At 48.4% G+C, this 17,914-nt stretch overlaps 6 protein-coding genes across 6 annotated transcripts; 4 read left to right on the forward strand and 2 right to left on the reverse strand.

The window, feature by feature from the left end:
• Positions 1-1,827: 1,827 nt before the first annotated feature.
• Positions 1,828-2,458, reverse strand: HD556DRAFT_1192554 (uncharacterized protein; the record flags this gene model as incomplete). Its single annotated transcript, XM_041296209.1, has 2 exons — positions 1,828-2,123; positions 2,176-2,458. Coding segments are annotated over 2 exons (579 nt in total), but the record flags the coding sequence as incomplete, so codon positions are not given.
• A 2,458-nt stretch (positions 2,459-4,916) lies between these two features.
• HD556DRAFT_1435985 (uncharacterized protein) lies at positions 4,917-6,561 on the forward strand (the record flags this gene model as incomplete). The annotated part of the gene is made up of 8 exons (XM_041305492.1): positions 4,917-5,155; positions 5,213-5,353; positions 5,433-5,541; positions 5,590-5,772; positions 5,796-5,963; positions 6,001-6,132; positions 6,197-6,345; positions 6,393-6,561. 8 exons carry the CDS (start codon positions 4,917-4,919, stop codon positions 6,559-6,561), a joined length of 1,290 nt encoding a protein of 429 aa, XP_041167938.1.
• A 1,186-nt stretch (positions 6,562-7,747) lies between these two features.
• HD556DRAFT_1223371 (uncharacterized protein) lies at positions 7,748-8,818 on the forward strand (the record flags this gene model as incomplete). The annotated part of the gene is made up of 5 exons (XM_041296882.1): positions 7,748-7,811; positions 7,868-8,151; positions 8,204-8,290; positions 8,311-8,622; positions 8,675-8,818. The coding sequence occupies 5 exons, from the start codon at positions 7,748-7,750 to the stop codon at positions 8,816-8,818; spliced, it is 891 nt and encodes a 296-aa protein (XP_041167939.1).
• A 1,190-nt stretch (positions 8,819-10,008) lies between these two features.
• HD556DRAFT_1453915 (uncharacterized protein) lies at positions 10,009-12,522 on the forward strand (the record flags this gene model as incomplete). The annotated part of the gene is made up of 3 exons (XM_041308091.1): positions 10,009-11,263; positions 11,327-11,908; positions 12,032-12,522. Coding segments are annotated over 3 exons (2,328 nt in total), but the record flags the coding sequence as incomplete, so codon positions are not given.
• A 914-nt stretch (positions 12,523-13,436) lies between these two features.
• HD556DRAFT_1435988 (amidohydrolase family-domain-containing protein) lies at positions 13,437-16,165 on the reverse strand (the record flags this gene model as incomplete). The annotated part of the gene is made up of 15 exons (XM_041305493.1): positions 13,437-13,662; positions 13,727-13,858; positions 14,015-14,044; positions 14,100-14,135; positions 14,191-14,342; positions 14,413-14,508; positions 14,567-14,604; positions 14,658-14,781; positions 14,832-14,856; positions 14,905-15,067; positions 15,141-15,306; positions 15,356-15,480; positions 15,537-15,608; positions 15,663-15,812; positions 15,874-16,165. The coding sequence occupies 15 exons, from the start codon at positions 16,163-16,165 to the stop codon at positions 13,437-13,439; spliced, it is 1,827 nt and encodes a 608-aa protein (XP_041167941.1).
• A 666-nt stretch (positions 16,166-16,831) lies between these two features.
• On the forward strand, positions 16,832-17,242 carry HD556DRAFT_1319297 (uncharacterized protein). Its single transcript, XM_041301270.1, has one exon. The coding sequence runs from the start codon at positions 16,952-16,954 to the stop codon at positions 17,189-17,191; it is 240 nt and encodes a 79-aa protein (XP_041167942.1). The 5' UTR covers positions 16,832-16,951; the 3' UTR covers positions 17,192-17,242.
• The last annotated feature ends 672 nt before the right edge of the window (positions 17,243-17,914 follow it).

The following is a 17,914-nucleotide window of genomic DNA, read 5'->3' on the forward strand; positions in this document are numbered from 1 at the left end:
CACTCGAGGTCCTCGACACTGTCACGACTGCTTTCGGGCAAAAGATCCGGCACTTCGCTGAGGAAACGTGCCGTCAATTTAATACCGTTGAAACTGATTCAGAATACATGGCACGAAAGCGGGCTGAAGGAAGACGAGAAGCTCGTGGCGACAACCTTAGAAAGAAGGATGCTAACCTTGCCATGTCTGGCAAACGTACCCGGGGGTTTAACCTTATGACGTCGAAACTTCATGCTCTTGGTGATTATGTGGCTCAAATTCGAATGTTTGGCACCACTGATTCATTTACTTCACAAATTGTGAGTCAGGCACCGTCTTTCTAAGAGTGTCACTGACAAACCACACAGGGGGAGCTCCAGCATCGAGTTCTCAAGGCTTGGAATGATCGGACAAGCAAGAATAACCCAGTGCCGCAGATCATTGCAATGGATGTTCGAGAGAATGCGCATAGCCGGATGTCAGAAGACCTGAAACGCTTAGCCGCAATACAAGCTGACGCTGGTTCAATGGCTGACTCCGAATCATTACCATTCGCTGCTCCGGCCGTGCCTGAGGAACATCACCGTATCGCGCAAGACCAACGAACATATGTGTGGTTAGGTGACTGGCTCAATGATAATCGGGGGGATCCAGCATTCAAGGTAATTACTTACTTCTGGTATTGGCTCGACACTAACAAACAATTAGAATTTCTTGCCGCAACTCAAGACACATCTTCTTGGGCGTCTCAAAGGAAATGTTTATGTTGGCGAGGAACCGACATTCACACCGCATGAGATCGACGAGATCGGGTTCCAATACAACCGTGTTTACAATCATGCCACCGCCAGTATCAACTACACAACATATGATGTTCGACGTGATCAAGACACGATTCACATACACTCAAACAATTCACTCGACCGATCTGCAATCATGGTTGCTTCTCATGAGACCGCAGATGATGGCGTGTCTCCCCATCCATACTGGTATGCACGGGTGCTTGGCATCCATCATGTCATGGTCGAACATCCATCCATACGCAAAGCTACTCGAATGGAGTTTTTGCGCGTGAGGTGGTTTGGTCGTGATCCTGACTGGGCGAGTGGGCCAGGCGCTCTTCGCCTTGATCGCATTGGCTATGTCCCAGACTCAGATGATGAGGCATTCGGATTTCTTGAGCCTAGTCATGTCTTACGTGCGTGCCATCTCATTCCTGCTTTTGCACTAGGGAAAACGACGGATTTGCTTGGACCATCGAAGCATCGCGACTCAGACGAAGGGGATTGGGTCAATTACTATGTCATGAGATATGTCGACAGAGACATGATGATGCGCTATCTGGGGACCGGCATTGGACACATGCATCCTCCCGGGTTTCCGAACGAGACTCAGTCACTCCAAGTTGTTCCCGAAGATCGTTATATGCCTCCTGCAACAAGACCTGACAAGCGGACAATCGGTGATGTCTCCAAAGAAGACTCAGACTCGGACTCGGACTCGGACGTGTGGAGCGAAGATGGTTCAGAGAAAGACTTTGACGAAAATGTATATGAACTCTGATACATGGTGTTACAACATAGTCAAAATGGTATTTATTGATTCCATAGGCTTCTTTAGCCACGTTTCGAAAATGTTCTCTTGTGCGACGACATCAACACGAGCATAATATGAAGCAACAGGCGTCAGTAAAGCCTGTGCAAGTACCCAGTTGTCCAGGTGTGATCGCGACGGTCGTGTCCTAGATTCATGACGTACCATTAGCAAAAAGTGGCTCTTGAGCGCGCAGCATGTAGGCGCATCTGCTTTGAGCCACTGGTCGAGGCGGCCTCTGGGCTTACGGCGGAGTTTGCCATCCTTATACCGAAGACAGACCCAGACAAAAACCCAGATGAATGATTCAGCATCGTGCCGGTACACGTGCTCAACTGCGCCGTCGATGGCCGATACTGTGAGCAGCTTGATCGCCATGAAAGGTACCGTTCCTGTGCGCTCATTGCCTCTGGCACAATCATCTTGAATGGATGATAAATCATAGTCGTTGAGGACGCCTATCACACGACCGCATAAGAGCCGATAGTACATGAGATTGCTGGGGCTGATATCACGGTGATAGACACCACCTTCCCAGAGTATACGATGACCTAGAGTCACAGTTAATAGACAATAGCTAGAACAAAATCAACGAACACCTACAATTAATGATTTGCCACCATGCATCGCGAAACTCAGGCCCACTTAGGTCTGTGATCGGCTGAAGCTTCCTGAATACGATGATGTAAAAGACTCGGCTGCCCTGCGTATTGTGATCCATTCCTAATGCCTTTCTGATGCGGGCCGTGGATGTCTCATCAAACCTATGGAACCAGACCATGTCTGGGACATGGCCCTTCACCCACGAGTCACGTTCAGCGATCGCCTGCACTTTCGCGAGTATCTCAGGCTCGCTCAAGCGTGCCTCTTCTGGCCAAAAGAGTTTGGCGACCATTTCGGTCGTTGTGTTATGAGGAGGACCAGGCGGGTGTGTATCAGGAGGAGGATCAGCACCGGATGGAGTAGGGTCGACGGCAGATGGTTCATTGGGACGCTCACGTGCCCGAAGCAATTGCGAGAGTGCCTGGCTCTTCACTGGTAAGACGGTGGTTGCACGTCCACGCAGCCCAAAATGAGATGAATACGCATTGGAGACATCTAATGTGAGGTCAACCCGGCCAAGTGTCGGATCGTCGATATAGACAGGGCCAGAAAATCCAGGCTGAGGCTCGAATAGAGGGTGAAAGCCCCACTGCGTATATTGCATTCGCTGCATAGTGAGGAGCAAGACGAGAAAGCGGGGAAGATCCTGAAGGAAGTTGATGCCAGCAAATTGAATTGTATCTTCCCGATCAAAACGCCACATGTAGATCATGTCGTCTGGCAAGAGTCATTAATTGGATAATAAGTCTGAAAAGTAAAGCCCAGACTCACCAACCACTACGTAGGAGACGACGTAAGGCCGTGCGACATGAGCCGCAAACATCTCAGCGACATACAAACCATTCTGGACAATCGCGTCGAGCGCTTTCGCTTCGGACTTGACATCATCCTTCGTGGTAGTATCATCATTGTCCTTCTCATTGTCCTTCTTGGTACGCTTGTTGCTGGACCCGGCCTGGATGAAATGATCAGAACTTCGTTTCAATTCCCCCTTCCCTTGACTTCGAATTCGGTCGGACACACGTCTCGCTGCAGTGTGCATGTGAGCAAGGAAGCCAAAATGCACATACAAGGTGACTTACGCTCTTTTAACGTCCACTCGCCTTTGCCTTGACTTTTAATGCGCTCAGACGCACGTCTCGCTGCAGTACGCTCGGATGCACGTCTCGCTACATTATGCATGTCAGCGAGAAAGTCAGATGCAACAAACAAGGTGGACTTACGCTCATTCAACACGATCTCTTCTTCCCTTTGACTTTTGTTTCGTTCAGACGCATGTCTCACTGCATTGAACATGTCAGTGAGGAAGAACGAAATACAACGAAGTGACCTACGCTCTGAACCAGCATCATGTCTTGGAGGGTGTTCGATAGGCGATTCGTCTTCTGACTCGGAGTCACTATCAGGCGGCGGCTGTCGTTTTGCGATTGGATACTCCATGTAATGTAGATTCTGAGGCGCAGGAATGACATTGTAAGCCGAAGGTGGAGGAGGACCGTGACCTGGACGACGTTTGGTGTATTTGAATTCTACTGTCGATAGAACGTTCTTCCATTGGAAGTTCCCATGGGGCTTGTTGCACGCCAGCTTAGTGTACATATCTTTCTTACAATAGCAATCTCCATCTTGCTGCACTTTCTGGGCGGTGTCCCAAGAGACAATGACCACGTCAGGCTTGCGGGAGGACTCGACGCCCTGGTGCATTTGGCGTATGGGCTTGTCGTTGTGATGAAACAGTATGTTATCGTGGTCTTCGGAATCCTTGGAACCCACTAGTCCAGGCACATTCAAAGCGCTCAGTTGAAGGAGCGCACAATTGGCAGCTCCAACAAATGGCTCGTATGAAGGAACTTCTCCAGGTGAATTAATACTTTAGAATTGTGGTGAAGCTCGTTTCGTAGCCACAGTTACTTGAGCAACTCACTATTCTGATAGGAGGTCCTTGATATCCTTGGCGGCGCGGGTCTCGTTGCAGAGGGGTAAGACGGCCTCGAGGCAAGTTTGAAGTAGGGCAGACTCCTCGCATTGACCGAGGGATGCCGAGTCAGAGGTACCAAGTTTGCAGTCACTAAGGATGTTCTGCAACATACAGTCAACATCGCACTTCTTGAAGTTCTGGATATCCCGCGCGATCCATGGGCGGACATCATCTACGCTGCATAGATAGCAAACAATTCAAAATTAGTATCTCTGGAACTTCAAAATATACGCACCCGACGCCTAGAGTAGCAATATGTTCGCTTATAACAGCTGACCCGAGTGCAATTGGGGTGGCCTTGAGTTGGGACAATTTATTGAGTGGGGGGGCGGGGGTCCTTAGCCCGTCCAGAGTGGCAAGAGGGGCTGAAGTGTGACTAACAGGCCTGGGATCTCTGGTGACAGTCGAGCCAGGCGTACACAATGTGGACACAAGCTCGGGGGACTGTATAATCATGGGGGGGGGCGTCCCAGTGGCGCGATCAGTAGTACTGCCACCTGGCATGAATCGGATTCAATGATGGTGGTAAGTAAGTAAGAATGAATGTATGCCGCGGACTTTCAATTGAGTAGTAAGGAGTTATATTTAGGTCGCTGAATGGTAAACCGATACAAACAAAAAAAATTACAATGTAACCTTAACTTAGTTGTTATATAAACATACCCAAGTGCCTACAAGCGTCTGCATCTTACGTTGGTAACTATTAGCCAACATTACGAGACTTACGGTATTTCACAGAGCTTCCATTTAGTCATAATCTCCCATGACCCGGGGGCATTTGTCTCGTGGTCATGGCAGTCGTCAGCCGCATCATGCTTCCCAGAAGTCCAAAGGTAGAGGTCGAAGTCAATCTACTAGGGCCCAAAGCTCGTTGTCCCCATCATTATCTCCAAGTCCGCCACCCGCTCCAGAGCGAGTTCGTTCGCGCAAGCGCCGTCATGAGGAGTCCGAGTCTCCGACGGATGACTCGGAAGATGACCATAACCATCTCACGAAATCATCGTGCGTGTATCCTTTCGTGAGCAATACTGGTTGTGACGTACTACTGATTGTCTACAGCATTAAAAAAGACACAGATCCTATCAAGTCAAAAGGCCGAATCTTTGGCCGCATGGGTGAGATGTGGCGACCATTCGCCAGTGTCCTAGACGATGGTGTCGGCCGAGACGCCGATGACGATCCCCAGGCTTACACCACTATGTACGTTGACCTTTTTTTTTCTTTCATTTCCTTACGTTTTGCATGGTTGCTTTCCATCATTTACGTTTTTTTTTTCCAGCCAAAACATCCACCATGAGATTTACCAGGAGCTAGTCAAAATAGCTCCCGGTATTCCCGACGAAATTAAGCGTCTTGGAGCTCAAGGCTCTGTGATCATCAGCGCTAAGGTACGTGAATTCTTGAGCGATCAACATCTTGCTGACCAGTTGACATAGTTGGAAGTTGGTCGGCGTGGCTCCCGCAGTGAGGACATAAATTCCATGAAGGACAAGATTGGCCGGTGGCGCACCTTTGCACCACCTTACAATCCAGACCATCGATCCATGCTCGGTTTCAAGTATCCTGACTGCGGAAAGCTTTTGTGCCCTGCAAGTTTGGACTGGAATGATTCAAGGCATGTAGCTTACTGTCACACTTCTAGCATACTGAAACTACCGGCAGTGTTCGATCGAATTTGCGCGACGGCATTACGAAAGCGAGGCCCGACGATTTCCCGCTATTCCTTTACTCAGACGAGCAAGTCGATACTGAGGATCTTTTCCATGGCTTCCTACGGAATATGATTCTTGTTAAGGCTGGTGACGCTCACGTTTGTTTCAATTCAAAGCTGAGCGTGTTTCGTATAGGGATATCTTCACGTCTTTCGCGGCCCAAGTACCGCGACGAATTCAGTACGATCAGGCACACGCAAAGGCAATGCAGCCACTCACTCGATTAATAAGGTTTCTGTTCCTTCCATAGCTTATATTGCCACACTGGTGAGTCGCAACTTGGACAACTTTTGACTCTGTACGCTGATATGAATTTATCAATCCTGTTTAGATCCGTTTCGTCCTTTCCGATCAACCGACGTTCAGCGCTGGAGGGACTTCTGGTCACTGGCCATATCGCACATTCTATCGCACACTTCTGGAGGTTGTCAGTATCATGGATTCTCACGAGCGAGAGGATCTGTTAAATTGGTGGAACGAGTGCGTCATTTTGCTCCCGTTTTCACACCATCCTAATATTTATGTAGCAAAATCTATGCTGACTTTGCGGACCTTGAGGAGGAAAACGATGGCATGTTGAGTATGGCTGCTCGGATGAAAGCCCAAGCTACTTCAGCGTCATGGCCAAGGCCCAGGCCAATGGCTGTCAACCGTGAAAATCGTGACAATGTGCTGGAATCAGTTGGTACGAGCTAGAGCCAGCGAGATGGTTGTCAGTTTGTACTATCATATGCTCAATAATATGTGTTTTATTTGGTTTACATCTTATGTGTATTGTAAGCCTCGAGTGACATTCCAATTTCGCGACATTATGGTAGGTTGATTTTATGGGTGTTGTAAGCCTTGAGTGATATTCCAATTTCGCGACACTATGGTAGGTTGATTGCAAGTGAATTGCAAGAACGACACAATATGTACCAGGATTCCGTTGATGATTACATATCTGTATAACTATTGCACGTATTGCAGCTACATTGCAATGGGGTTATAACATAGGTTGACAAATGGTGGGTGCTCGTAGGCGATTGCAACGATGGCGAGTAGTTTCATCAGTTGGAACTTGATTACGAGCGCTTGGCAAAATGCGGAGTTTTCCCTGATGTAGGTTTGACCACGTTACCGTACCTGTCAGAGCCCTGGCCTAACTTAAAACTATGTATATCAAATATTGTTATCATAGGGCCTTTACGGTGCATGGGACGACGAAAGTCTGCCACGACTTCGCCCAATGTATTGGTGTATGTTCACAAAACATAAGCACGGATAAGCATAAACCGTAAGCTCCCAGGTGTGAGGATCCCTAAATATCTGAGCCTCACCGGTTTACTGATGGGCCACTACTAGTACTTAGTGCTTATAGTACTCATTAATTATTAATAAAGATTTACTAACCAGCGTTTCTACATACTACTTGCGCATCATTGTCGTCGCGCATCCTAGGCCTACTACTTATACCTTCCCTCTCCCGAATTCCAAACTTCTAACAAAGAGATGTCAATGGTAATCATACTCAAGGTGCTTCAGTTGTCTTTCCCTCGTTGCCCATACACAATATGATGTTGAACTTGCCCACTTTTTTGTCTTTGTGTGGCACCCCGGGCGTGTGTTCGCAAATATTTGGTAAGTGCTTGTGTAAGTCACGGCACAAGTGAAAATAAATCTCCATTTTTGTATTTAGCAATGTGCCATGTCTCCGCGACAGCCCTGCCTGCTCTAGGATCTGTATACATTGGCCACCGTGGCATCGGATTCACTGCCTTCGAATTATCTACGTCAGGGCTTCGAGATATTTATTTATGAGACGCACTCTCATGAGGATACGCATGCTAACCAGTAGTAACCACTGAGTTTTCATCTTAGGAGCTCTGAGGCTGCTGCAGTCATGTCCGACACAATATTGCAAAACTCATTCTACTTTAGCAATGTTTCCAACTCCATCCTATACGGTAAGCACTCTGTCTGACCATGCAGATGTTGTTATTCCTGACTTGATAGTCTACAGGTGTGGTCTTGATGCTGTATCTCAGCACCATGCAAGCATACCTCGAAAAACGATTAGACCGCAGGCCCTCCGACAAGTTCTACATGATCTTCAGCACTATATTAGTCTTCCTTATCACGATCTTCGTGATCACACGATTAGTTTCGGGACAGGAGATGTGGATTAATCATCCAGGCTATCCCGGTGGAGCGTCCGCATACTTCAATGCTAACATGTCAGCGTGGTATCTGACGATGAGTGCGGTTGCGTCCACCATGCTGCAGTTGATGGCTGATGGTCTACTCGTGAGTGTACTCTCTAGTTCGTCCCGGAAAGAGTGCACTGATACTAAATCAGATTCTGCGATGTTTCACGGTCTGGCATAGAAGTTACAGCGTGGTTTTCGTCCCCTGTTGCCTCTGGTTATCGTCTCTCGGTTCGTTAGTCCTCTTCTTCTCTTGCAGCTACTCACTAGTGCTTCCCCGAATCACGATTTCTATGAGGGGCTGAAGGCACATGTTGGATTGGTGTATATCTGCTTGACCATTGGCCTCAACGTCCTTGCTACCTGTCTCATCTGTGGCCGCATAATATTTTGTGCAAGGCGCATGCGACATCATTTTGGTGGCGAAGCTTCGAGGGATTACTTCACTGTAGTGGCCATTGTTGTCGAGTCTGCCATACCATACACATTATTTGGGATCGCGTTTCTTGTGTCATTCGGCCTTGTCAGCTATTCCTCAATTATCTTCCTCTCTTTGTACGGAATGTTTACTGTGAGTGGTGACAGCTTCCATGTCCAAAGTTCTGTTGCTAATTCGGTTTTAGTGTATTTCCCCTCAAATGCTGATTCTTCGCGTTGTGAGGCGAAGGGCGTGGACTGCCGAGGTAGCAGAGTCAACGGCTCTGGCTTTCGCTACTCAGTCGACTACAGCCCATTCTACCACATCCACTAGTAGCTCAATGGTTTAATTCCAAGAATTTTTTGTGCTGAAGTCCTGCAAGGCAGTCCATGACCTGTCGTTTATTCTTATCTTCGCCAAGATAAGATTGCCCCCAAACTGTGCCAACGGGAATCTTCGATCTCAAAAGATGAGAGAACCTATAATATATTATAGAGAAGACGGACATTATTACTGAGGGAAAAAAAGACTCGTTGCCTGAGGCCTCACTGCTCGGTGCTGATCAATCCCCTAGCTCGATCAAATATTGACCAAATCCACGGGACAGCGATGAGGATACATGTGGACAAGGAATCGTTCTGATGCTCGCGGATACTTCTTGTTGTGACCCCCTGGATCAGTATTTATACAGACCTTGACACATATATCTTGATGGTGATGCATAATTATACACATACTATGCGCCTCCTTGCGGTAGCATGCCTGATGATCTTAATGACCGCCACATCAATCGGCCAAACAGGTAGGCCGGCAGAGCCTCTGATCTGCAGAGGAGAGCACAATTGGTCACGATCAGCGCTTAAATGTTCAGATTGGTGGTTGCCAGAAGTGTTCGATCTCCAGGGGTAAGCACGGAGAAACGGGTGTCATACGACCACGTGAATCAGCAGGTCAGGCAGCACTGCGACAGGATCCTCCAGTGGAGTGTGAATCTCACACTTGAAACCTGTAATGCTCAACAGGATTGTCCGGATCTGCTTGGTTGGTGACAATGGATTCAATTTATAATAAATATCCTGTGTGAAATGTTATGTTGTAATACACATTATTCAGTGCAGCGAGCACGGTATGCGATATGCAATATGAGGGATGCACCTAGAAAAATATGCCTTGGAGCTTTAAGCTGGCCATGGACGTCCAGTCACAACTCACGATGTGGTCAACTTCTTCTAGCCACTTACAACGTAATGAATTCATTAATTATGAGCCATATATAGAGCAACTTCGGCCGGCCGGGGTCTCGGCCCTCGCGGGGTCAGGAGGTATTCCGAATCCGAGTAACCAAGTAGTGTAAGTAACCAAGACAGGTGAGAGCGCTCTTTTTTATTGTTCTGAGTTCATATCTCTGTTGCTGGTTTTTTTAACTGATTTTCTGCTCGCAGGAGAGCCTGTGCAAACCTAGAACTGCTGGTGACTTTGAAGTCGCTATAAAACGTTGGTGGAGTGACGCTCCTTCAAGCTGTAATGACATCCGGGAACATGACGAGACTACGCCCACCAAATTTAACGATCCAGTCAAGATCACACTCATTCGAGTCCGAGTCGAACGCATTTCTCGATACGTCTTCTGAATCAATATCAGAATCTCCGCTTGCATCGGATGATGAGCTCTTGCAACTATCTTCACCTTCTTCCTCGTCCTCAAGCCCCATAGCCTTAAACATTCCTGATGCAGAAGAGTTATCACGAGACTTGGCAGCACTTGCTCAGCTACGCCAATCTGTACAGAAAAATCTTCGTCTTCGACCAATCCGTTCGTTTAGCAGATTACCAAAGACTGCTGTTCCAAGCGTTGCCGCTATTCCATGGCGCCAAGATCAACACCACCGCCAGCGGCAAGTTGACTCAGATTCTTCTTCTCCAAAAAGTGCAAGCAGCACGTATCTTACCCCCGTTGACATCCACTTCCCCAGTCCTCCTGCCTCATCTCCCCCCGAACCTCCAAGCTGTGCCCGGAAGCCTCAGCAACGCTCCGTGTCTATGCCATCCCCCCGCGTTCCCACTTCTGCTATGGATCCTACTGAATTACTTATTCGCCTCGCCTCTCCCACTCGTCCACTCCTCATCGACACCCGCACTCACGTTGCCTATGCCGCGACTCACCTTTTAGGAAGTATTAATATCGCCATGCCGTCCCTAATTCTTAAGCGCTCAAAACGCACATTACCGACTTTCGCATCATTTCGCCAGTTCATCACCAATGATGAGGGAAAAGAAGTTTTCGATTCCTGGGACATTGGCGGGGATGTCGTCATTGTTCATGGGGAAGAGACTGATGAACGGGAGAGAGATAATCCGGGCGTCATAGCATGGGCCCTGCTTTCAGTTCTTGCACGGTTCCTGAACCCGGACAAGGTATGGTATCTTCGCGGAGGAATTGTAGGTGCTCAACTTCATGCACGGCTCCGAAAGTACATCATCAATGCTCCCCATTCTCCTCCATCTCCCTCCCAAGCCTCTTTGCAACTGCCAAAACCACCCAAGAGTGCAAAGGGAAGGGCATTCCTTCAACTCGACACACACAGCGCTGCTGGGCTCAGTAGCAGTGTGCAGATCGAGCAGGAAGATCAAGACCATGGGGGCGAAATGGAAAGACTAGGACACTCACCATTACCAATCATGCCTGGGCTCTCGCTCAGTCTTGATAGCCCTATAGATTCTGACCCTCCGCCCTCCAAACTTGCCTTTCGCCGTCCACCTCCCCCACGGAGATCAAATACTCTCAACGTTGACAGTGTCAAGACAAACGGAATCAGCGATGCAGCGAATGATAGTGCGGTGTGCGGGCAGACTCTAGCGAAACCCATCAAACATGCTGTGACAACTCTCCCGCGGCTTCATATTCACACAGCTCCAGCGCGCAGCTCAACACTCCCTATTACACCTTCGCAACAGGTTGTGTTCCTTCACCCGCCACCCGCATCCCCGTCACATCTCACGCTTCTCCATTCCAATCACACACCTCCAGCGAGCGCATTTAACTCGAGCTTTAATTTCAATCTCACCAATGGTAGTTGCCTTGGGAACGCGGGTCCATATCCACAAATGCCCATGACACCATCTACTGCCAAGCCGACGCCCACAACATCTACACCCAGTGGCACTTCCTCCGATGCTGAAAACGAGCGCGAAGAGTTCGTCATCTCTACGATCCTCCCTAACTTCCTCTTCCTCGGCCCTGAACTCATTTCACCTTCACATGTCTCCGAATTACAATCCCTAGGTGTGAAGCGAATCATTAACATTGCGGCTGAATGCACAGACGATCGCGGGCTAATGCTTCGGGAACGGTTCGAGCGGTATGTGCATATTCCGATGAGGGATTGTGTCGAGGAGGAAGGAGTACGCAAGGGGCTGAGTGAGGCCTGTAATGTGCTTGGTAAGTACTTCGCTTTTGTCACAATTCGATGCTTCTATCGGTGGAGAATTGGGTTTTCGATTCAAAACTTTTCTTGTTTCCATCATACGTTCCTCGATGTACATGAACTAATTCCTGGCGCAGACGAGGCCGCTCTCTACAACGCACCCACATATGTGCACTGTAAAGCCGGTAAATCACGTAGTGTCACCGCAGTGATGGCGTACCTTATCCACAGCCACCACTGGCCGCTGGCACGCGCATACCAGTTCGTGCTAGAGCGCCGCAAAGGTATCAGCCCGAATATCGGGTTTGTAAGCGAACTCATGGCATTTGAGGAAGCAGAGCTCGGGCGTATGACGAAGCCTAAGCCATCTACTGCAGTGAGTGAAAGTAGTGTTGGCGACGTCGGTGTTGGCACAGGCAGGCGACCAGCGCATGTCAGAGAGAGCTTGCCTCCAATGCCTTCATGGGACCGCGAGGAGGAAGAAGCAGGAGAGGAAACGGGCCAAGATATGGAGATAAGGGACCGGGAGGGACGGTATCGACATGCCAGGCGGGCTCCCGTGGATGAGAACACTTTGCAGCCAATGAGACGAGTGAGCAAGGCAGGTCTTGAGAGCGCTGGATCGATACATGGCGATGATAGGGACGAAACGTGAGAACTAGGTCATACCCTGCTGTTTTGGTACCTTGTCAATGGACCATTCTCTGAGCTCTATATATACTCAACGAATTACCTTAAACCCAATGACTTGACTTACTTCAACAGTCGACTTTGAAATTGTAACGTCGCTGTTGCCTTCAATTTGACAACCCAACCAATTGCGTGAAGCTTTGCGGAAAGCAGTTGCATTAGCAGGCTCAGTACTAGTGGTACAGAGGTTCGTCATCGAAGAATCATGTACATAAGTACAAAAAACCAGCCATCCAACAACCAGCCCATCAGACCCAAACTCACTCGATATCTAATCGACGCTGAGCCTTGGCCCTCTGCATTCAAGTTACCCGCTGCAAGACATTTCCAATGCCCTTAAAGTGTAGCGAGTCAGGACATTATCTAAGAACATGTCAGTAATGACACCAACCTTTATTGCCACCAATGCTACACTGGTTAGTTAGAGGCAAAATGATGATGATTGTGCATACACAATTGACGCCTTGATCTTAAGACTGATGACTCTACTTGCTGAGCCATCATTCCAACCTTAATGCTGCTTCCGCTGCTATGTATTTGTCAACATTGGTGGTTGTGACCAGCTGCTGTAAAGGGAAAACTAAAACGCGACATGTGCCTGCGAGCGTATTTGAAAAAAATTCACTGAAATGATTTCACCAAGCAGCTGCATTAGGTATACCAACCCGTCTTCATTGACGCCAACAACACCCACGCACAGCACCAATTCGGGAAATGAGCACGAAGGGTATATTGTACCTAACTATTCTTCCCAAACTAAACCACATGTACCAGTCCTAATCCAAGTATTCATGCAGAGTCTAACAAGAGCTTGTTGAATTTGGTAAAACTCACATTAGATACAGCCGCTCGTCATAGATTTCCGTACACGACCTCCCCATCGATGACAGTTGCTGTCACTTTGGCACTCAAGATATCCTCGATAGGCACCGTCATGATATCACGGTCCAAAACGACGAAATCAGCTTTCTTCCCGATTGAAAGCGAACCGAGAATATCCTCAGAGAAAGACGCGTATGCAGCATCGAGCGTCATGCCTTTGAGCGTTTCAGCGCGCGTGAGGCGCTCGGATGGGTACCTAGAAAAAGGGGGTAGTCAATGACTTTTGAATCAGCACGTTTGAAAGTATGCCAGAGTCTCACCATCCTCCAGGACCATGAGGCGAGTCGCCTGTTACAGAGAGGCGTGAAACAGCAGCATAGAAACCAAGAAGGGGGTTGATGCCCGCGACAGGGAAGTCAGAGCCAAGGGGTAAGACTCTGGTTGGAGACGCGCTGTGGGGTATCGGTACCAACTCAATACAAGGCAAGAACATAAAGTAACTTACTCGAGTAGAGCTCGATATGCAAACGCGCCTTTAATTCTCTTTGGACCCTATAGGCACCCAGTTTGATGTATTCTAGATAGATGAAAAAAAGGAACTTGCCAACCGATCCTCGGCATACCACATGTCGCTGGTCCTGTAAGACGAGATATGTCAGTCAGACGGTTGGCAAGGCCTATCGACTGACTCACGCATGGGTCGGTTGCACACTAGGTATCACTGGAATCCTATACCATCTACAACGTGAACGCGAAGTAAGAATCGGGCCTCTTACCACCTAACTTTCCAATTCGCTTGATATCATCTGGTGTCAAGATTTGCGCATGCTCAATACGAGGTCGCAAGGCGTCTATGGAAAACGAAGCGTTGGCAAGCATATCATCATAAATGTCAAGTACGACATGATTTGCCCGGTCCCCAATACAGTGGATATTCTGGTGGCAAGGGGTCAAATAGTTGAGCTAGTGCAAGGATGAAAAAAGATCACGAATATCGGGCACTTACAACTTGCCAACCATCGGTCGAAAACTCCTTTACCAGCTTTGCAAGCGCTTCCGGGTGCAAACGCATGGTACCGCTTGTTGATGGATTATCACTATACTAAAATCTTTGATATAAGCACGTTCATGCTTGAACGGTAACGTGAGCAGGTGCTCACAGGCTCAAACAGTGCAGCGCCGAATGAACCAAGCGCACCTATTTATTGAAGATGAATATAAGCACCAAACATCAATTCGAACAGAACCAACCATCTGCGAAAAGTTTGACGCTGCGTACTGTCAATCGTCCACCAAATCCGTGCTGGATCAGCCTTGGAATCTGACCTCCCCAGTAATCATCAGAGTTCACACCGCCCATGAGATAAAGCCGGAGCTGCTGCGTGTGTCAGTAAATTGCTACGCTCAAGTAAACAAAAAATTGACAGGTAGCTGCTGAGTCTCTGAGAGTCTGGAAAACAATTAATTCAATTTTTTTGGGAAAGCATGGGCCGCGTACTTCTTGTAAAAGTGTATTGCTTCTGGAGCAGAAAATGCGTCGTGCACGCTAGTCAGACCCACCGCGAGTGCGTCACTAGTAGCACGGGTGAAGTCCTCCATCGCGCGGGTCTCGTTGAAGGGTTGCGAGGGAATGAGAGCCATAGCATTATCAACGAATATTCCTGTGATTCCACATAGGTTTCAGACAAAGAGGTACCACCTCGAGAAAAAAACTCCTGAGGAAGAGAAACAAACCGGTGGGTTTTCCGTGCTCGTCGCGAATAATCACCCCGCCATCGATATCCTCAGGGAGGGGCGCCATGAGCTGCAGCACACGGTTGGATACCCAGGAGGCGTGAGCATCAATACGGGCCAGAGATATCCGTCGACCGCGAAGAAGTGGTTCCCTGTCAAAGTCGTTCTTTGGTGTTGTGAGGGGATGTGAAGAGAAAGCAAATAAAGATACATACAGCATGAGGATATTGGGCTCCACGCCATTTATTCTGGTCCCATCCCATGCCCTCTATCCATCGAGTGGGATCGCCCAGAATGTCAGGATGTGCTATAACATAAGCTTTCAAGTGGCTCAAGACGTCTTTCATGTCGCATCAGTAAATTGATGATAGACTACAGAAGTGAGTCGAAGCAAACCATCTACAGAGGTACAGTCTTCCAAGTTGAGATTCATCTTAAAACCATAATACAACACATGAGCATGTGCATCTTCATGGGTCAGGAGTGAGGACTCGAAATTTGATTCAAATTGGTGATTCGTACCAGTCAGGCCAGGAACTACAATACTGTCGGGTGGGATGTTTATCACTCTCGGAGATGGCTCGAGAAAATTGAATGGCCAAGGTAAGTGAATGACCCTTGCCAGTGGAATCTCTGACCACCATCGATCCCGCCAGCGTAAAGTTATGTCCTCTGTCACAAGCGCAGCGTGTGAGTTGAATGCATAAACAAGGCGACGTTGATTCGCGCGTACCTAGATCACCTGTGTCTGAAATGAGGGTATCATGCACGAAGATGCATTGAACATTGGGAAGATCTGAGTCGACTGTGTAGATTGTGCGATTGGCAGAACAGACTGCATAATCTAAAGAATGGGGCTCATGTTTGAGCCAAGTCAAAGTCCCTCCTGCAGCTCCCAGCGCAACCGACAGTGCGAGGGGCCACGATCTAGCCCACCAGCTTCGATTCTGAGGTGAATTGGTACTACTACTAGTAGTCTGCCCACTGGCGCTCGCCGGCTTGACCAGGGGTGAAGAAGAACCCATGTCGTACGAGAAAAAGCGAGTTGGGATTCATGAGGGTATACACGTCTAACATATATATAGGGCCAGGTGAAATTGACGCGGCCTGCCGCCGCCGTGACGCGCCGTGACGGGGCATGTGTGACGCGGCACTGTAACAAATTCATCATGTGCACACAACTTCATATCGCATTCCAAACACTTTGAATCATCATTAAAATATTAATGATCAACATATGAGTGTCTACAGTCTGCCTGCGTACAGGCTCTATAGTGCTGTATTCACCTCTCACCAAATTTACAGTACTTGTCCTCTGCGTTCATACTACTAGTATGCATCTTGCGCGTCAGTCCTATATTGTTGCATTACCTCTAATTCGTTCATCTATGTTGATTTTCATCAGACGCAGTGTGACATGCCAAGTGTTGTCTCACTGCGTCAAGCCTCGACCTCACCCTGCCAAGTTCGATCCACTCTCTATACCCTGCATCACCACGTCAAGCCCCAACCATGCATGTCAGACTTCTAGCCTCATTTAGGCTGGGTCGAGCACCACTCACACCACGACAAGTTCTCCCAAATATCTTCGCAGTCTCTGTACTAATATCAACATTCACACTCTATGCCGCGTCAATGCCACGTCAAACCTCCTCCATGCCGCGTCAGTGCCACGTCACATGCGCGTCACGCCGCATCAAACCTCACCACCTCAACTGTCACACTGTCTTGATTCTGCTACCAGCATCTGCCGCACCTTCGTTGCTGTGTTATCTGCCTATCTTCGATCTCCCTCGCTGTCTGCTCTCGACATGTTCATATTTTCGATGCGCTCTGCTGTCTACTTCCTTTCTGCTTGGCTCTCGATGTTCGTGATGCGCTCAGCTGTCTATTTCCTTTCTGCTCGGCTCTCGATGTGTTTTCAAGGTATACCCATCGATTTCCCTGTATTTCCAGCTGTTTTCGTACCAATTGTATTCCACCACCAAGCAATCAAAGCATATTTGATACCTTTTGAGCATATTCTGGGAGGACAGCGCGAGTGTGCGTGAATATGCCTAGATGTGCGCAATGTCAAAGAAGCACAAGAGAGCACATGGGGCACTGCCCCGTCTTATAGAAAATATGCTGTCAGTCCGGATCTTGACTCGGAGCGAAATGCGTGAGTATGTGCGCTGTCTCTTCAACGTGCATCTCAACATATTCAGCCCTATTCGGGCATAGCCAATTCTCACTGGAGGTGAAGAAGAACCCATGTCGTATGAGAAAAAGCGAGTTGGGATTCAAATATTTATGTTTCACTCTTTTATGGCAACCTAAAGCACTGCGCTTATTATTTGCGCTGATACATATACTGCAAATTGCCTGTAATGCCACTTTGGACGGAATTCAAGTACTCTATTCACGTTGGCACGGTGAGCATCAGTGGCTGCAAATTATTGACGACCACCTTTTACTGTGCAAGCAGCTAGGAGACCATATGCCCACTGCACTACGACAGTAAATCCTAACACTAGAAGCAGTGTTTCTTTGTAGAAGGTCGCCCAGGATGAGGAAAAACCATTTTTATTCACAGCCTTATCCGTTGCGTTACGTGCGTACTGCGTAGGGCAAATTGTGCTGATCGTCGGGTCACCAGTCTACTACGTGCAACGACTGGAGGACCTTGGCGTGAATGCGCACACAGAGGACGAAACAGTTGGTTCTGCGGAGGCATTTCCGTGACTCCCATGTGCGCGCTCCACCTGCACTCCACTGCTCCTGTCAGTCTGCGC

This window comes from Suillus plorans (genome assembly GCF_016647745.1).
Source record: "Suillus plorans strain S12 chromosome Unknown HD556scaffold_1, whole genome shotgun sequence".
NCBI classification, from domain to species: Eukaryota; Fungi; Basidiomycota; class Agaricomycetes; order Boletales; family Suillaceae; genus Suillus; species Suillus plorans.

Bases quoted from the DNA above. Each gene is read 5' to 3' on its own strand.
- HD556DRAFT_1319297 (XM_041301270.1), top strand. From the start codon at position 16,952: ATGTTCATATTTTCGATGCGCTCTGCTGTCTACTTCCTTTCTGCTTGG.